At 42.1% G+C, this 3442-nt stretch overlaps 1 protein-coding gene across 1 annotated transcript; it reads right to left on the bottom strand.

Moving 5' to 3' along the window:
* Nucleotides 1-2260: 2260 nt before the first annotated feature.
* On the bottom strand, nt 2261-3079 carry LOC143173054 (tetraspanin-3-like). The gene has a single exon (XM_076363030.1). It carries the CDS (start codon nt 3077-3079, stop codon nt 2261-2263), a length of 819 nt encoding a protein of 272 aa, XP_076219145.1.
* Nucleotides 3080-3442: the final 363 nt, after the last annotated feature.

The following is a 3442-nucleotide window of genomic DNA, read 5'->3' as shown; positions in this document are numbered from 1 at the left end:
CTAGCGACTCTCTACTACCAACCATTTCTATCTGTAGTAGGTCTGTCTCATGCATCCTCACAGCCTCCCCTTTGTTTTTACCAGGTTTAAGATCTGATCTTCCAGAGGTACATCTAGTATGCAGGGGGGAAAAATAATTCCTAAAAGTCATTTCTTATAGTTAACTCCCAGAGATTTTTTTATTTCATATTTGTTTTATAATTTGCTTAGTACAGTAAGAGTAGAGGGAGCCATGCATGACTTGGACTTTTAGCAGACTGGAGAGTAGATGAGGACATCCACATTAGTAATTCTCCTCTTTAACCACCCTGAAATTGCTTCTTTCCACTTAGTAGTGAAAATATGGGCATTCCCCTTTTTTTTTTTTTTAAAGAGATTCTGGCCCAGAACCTGTGAAGGAAGTTGTAAGGAATAAGAATTGATCTGAGAAGAAAAATATCCCCCTTAAAAAAGTCAGGTGGTAAAAAGGCACTACATCCACTCCACTCTTCCACCTTTCTTTTTTCAACAAACTCAATTTCTGCCTGGACCAGTTGTTGTCACTTCAGTTTCATTGCATCTTCGTAATATCATAGCAATAACTTTGCATCACAAAACATTTATATGCCAGGGTACCAACAAAGCCATAAAGACCCAATTGCAGTGCTTAATTAAACAAATTTTATTTACTGCCACATGCATCCCATTTCAAGCAAACTGAAATAAATATTTCCTTCTATTATGTTACTCAAAAACACAGCTATCTTCCTTTTTTGCTTTGAAATATTCATTCTTTTTTGGAAGAATTACTCACTCCTAATGAATTAGTTCTTTTCCTTTATCTAAATCAAGGTCTTTATTTCTTTAAGAAGCAGCCATGCAGTATATTTCATATTTGGTTTCCACATATTATTAATAAGCCTGCAAGACCTGACCTACGTCCTCTGATTCCGCCCCCCCACCCCCCCATGAAAATCAGTATCTGGTGATTTGGGGTCTGAAATTTGTCATAAAATACCTGATATTTGGTAGAAAATTTAAAGCAATAATGATTTAGCTGACTATTTCTTCAAGTGCTAGGGGAGTTGCCCAGTCCAGTGGTTTTTGTGACCCAGGTGGTTTCCCTGTTCCCAGCCTGGTAAAGCCTAACATGGTGCATTTGTAGGCCCTGGATATTCCCTATATACACTTACCAAAGGATGCAACTGCTGTAGTTCCCATTCACAGGTCAGTAGTGAGGCTGAGAGCATTTCCCAGAGAGACACATATGTACAAGCACACACAACCACACACTGCGCAGTCCAACACAGGCAGAGCAGAGCCTTTACCAGCACCTCCCTAAACACTAACAGCACTGACATAAACAAGAATATGGATAGCCCATACGCTGACTTAGTCCCTTTCAGCACATGCAGACTAGAGTGAGACCCACAGAAAATGGATAAGAAGAGGATTTAGTAAGACTAGGGCAGATGTAGCTTAAGAAAAATCAGCATATTGCTGTTGTCATCCAAGCATGCATATGACCCCACATAACTTTTCAGGAAAGGAGAATTGACTCATTCCTTGCTTTGACACAAAATAAATTAATAAATACAGACAAACTTTCTTCTTTCTCTTTAATTTGGGAATTGCTTCTGTGCAACTCCTGAGAACTATACCTCCTGCTGTATGTCATCTTATTAGTTGTTCTGCTGCTGTTAAATGTATCTTCATTTAGATTGCACCCTCGTGCCACTTCAAAAATTGGTATTTATTTTCACTGAAGAATAAGTTAGTTTTTAAACCAGTTTGAAGGAGAAAAAGAAAAAAAAAGTGTTAAACTTTATCCAAAGGGTTTCTTTTAGAAATACCAAAGCATTAAATGCAGGTTTGAAGGTGGAGGAATCTGTTCTTCAAGATTCTAGTACAGTTAAGATTTATTCCAAAAGTTCAGGTCATGACCCCACAACATGTTCCCCTGAGCAAGACATATCTCTACCTACTGCTTCCACTACACTCACATACAGTAGTTTCATGTTTGCACATGCTGAAGACCCTCCCCTCCCCACTGTGACTTCCAGCAATGAAGCTTTTCAGATACAGGATGCTTATCGAACAAGAACTGGGGGAAAACTGATCTAATATTGTAGCACTAAAGAAAAAAATCCAGCAGTGATCAATTAGTTTGATTTACATGCAAATATATTTTTAAAAAAGTTTTCTTCCAGTGCAGCTCCAGAGTGATACAAAACCAAGGAAACATGCAACAGGTTCAGCAATGTTGCCAGTGTCTGCAGGTCTATGAGAACGTAGATGAGTCCAGAATTCGGAAGTCGTGGAAAGGCTGATGCCTCATGAGGATGCCATTGCTGAAACCAGCCAACAGCTCTAAGACGCTTAGCACAGTACAGCACCAAAATAAGTAAAGCATGACAAAATGCAACTGGTCTTCCATCTTCTTTAGGCAGCCTTCCTGAAAAAGCTGCTCCAGATGACCTAAGTCACCCCTGCAGTGAGAATACTTCTCCTTACAGCAGCTTTCAGGGACACGAGTTTTTTCAGCTGGAAGACGCCAAGAAGCAGCTGTTGCCTTTAGCCAGTCTGTGTAGTTTTGGACCCCACAACACTGCAGCTTCCTCTGTACTGCATCCACAGCCCTGCTGCCAGGACCCTGGGAGTGTGTCCCATTGTACTGATAGACGAGGTAACCCATAGTGCTTTCCAGCTCAGAAGCCATCCGAATAGAGTAGAACTGTGCCAGAACCGCCGAAGACATTTCCAGGCAAAGAAGGACCAGCAGCAAGTACATGAGAGCACCTTGCCGATAGCGGGACATCTTAGCAGAAATAGAGATAGCCAAAACTCCAGTAGGTACCAAGATAAGTGCAGCTGCAACAGCCAGCCAGCCAGGGAGAGACAAGAAAGACTCCTGAAATAAATATCTGTAGTTCTTGTACATCAGGATCACAAAAACTCCACCAAAGGCCAGAGCTGCAGCAGTGCCCCAGAAGATGAAGCCTAGGAACCTCAGCAGAGATCTAGCAAAGGGCCTGAGCCAGGAGTCCTCATAGCGCCACAAAGATGATGACAACACCACCACAGCTCTAACTCTCCTCATTCTGCTCACTGCTAGCAGCCCAAACCCTCACCACCACCATTTAAGAGGTTTCCACCCCACTTATCCAGGTGCAGCAGATGACATCTCCACCCAAAAACAACTTGCAAGGGAGCAACACTGATGAGACTCACCCAGCACAAAGGCTAGGCCCTGCCTGCATCAGCTAACCGCATGCTGAGCTTGTTCAGCATAGCCTGGAGAAACCAGGAGGGCATGTGCCAAGCTTTCAAGAGGTCATTTACTCTGCTGTCATTGGAGACACTTGCATTTGAAGGAGGACGACAGCTGAAAAAGGCTGCACCCTTTGCTTTACTACATTCATATGTTAAAGAGCTAAATATAGAGAAATAGTCAACGTGGTAG

The sequence above is a fragment of the Aptenodytes patagonicus genome, chromosome Z, assembly GCF_965638725.1.
Source record: "Aptenodytes patagonicus chromosome Z, bAptPat1.pri.cur, whole genome shotgun sequence".
NCBI classification, from domain to species: Eukaryota; Metazoa; Chordata; class Aves; order Sphenisciformes; family Spheniscidae; genus Aptenodytes; species Aptenodytes patagonicus.
Note: the sequence above shows the minus strand (reverse complement) of the source record. Positions and strands in the feature narration are given on the sequence as shown.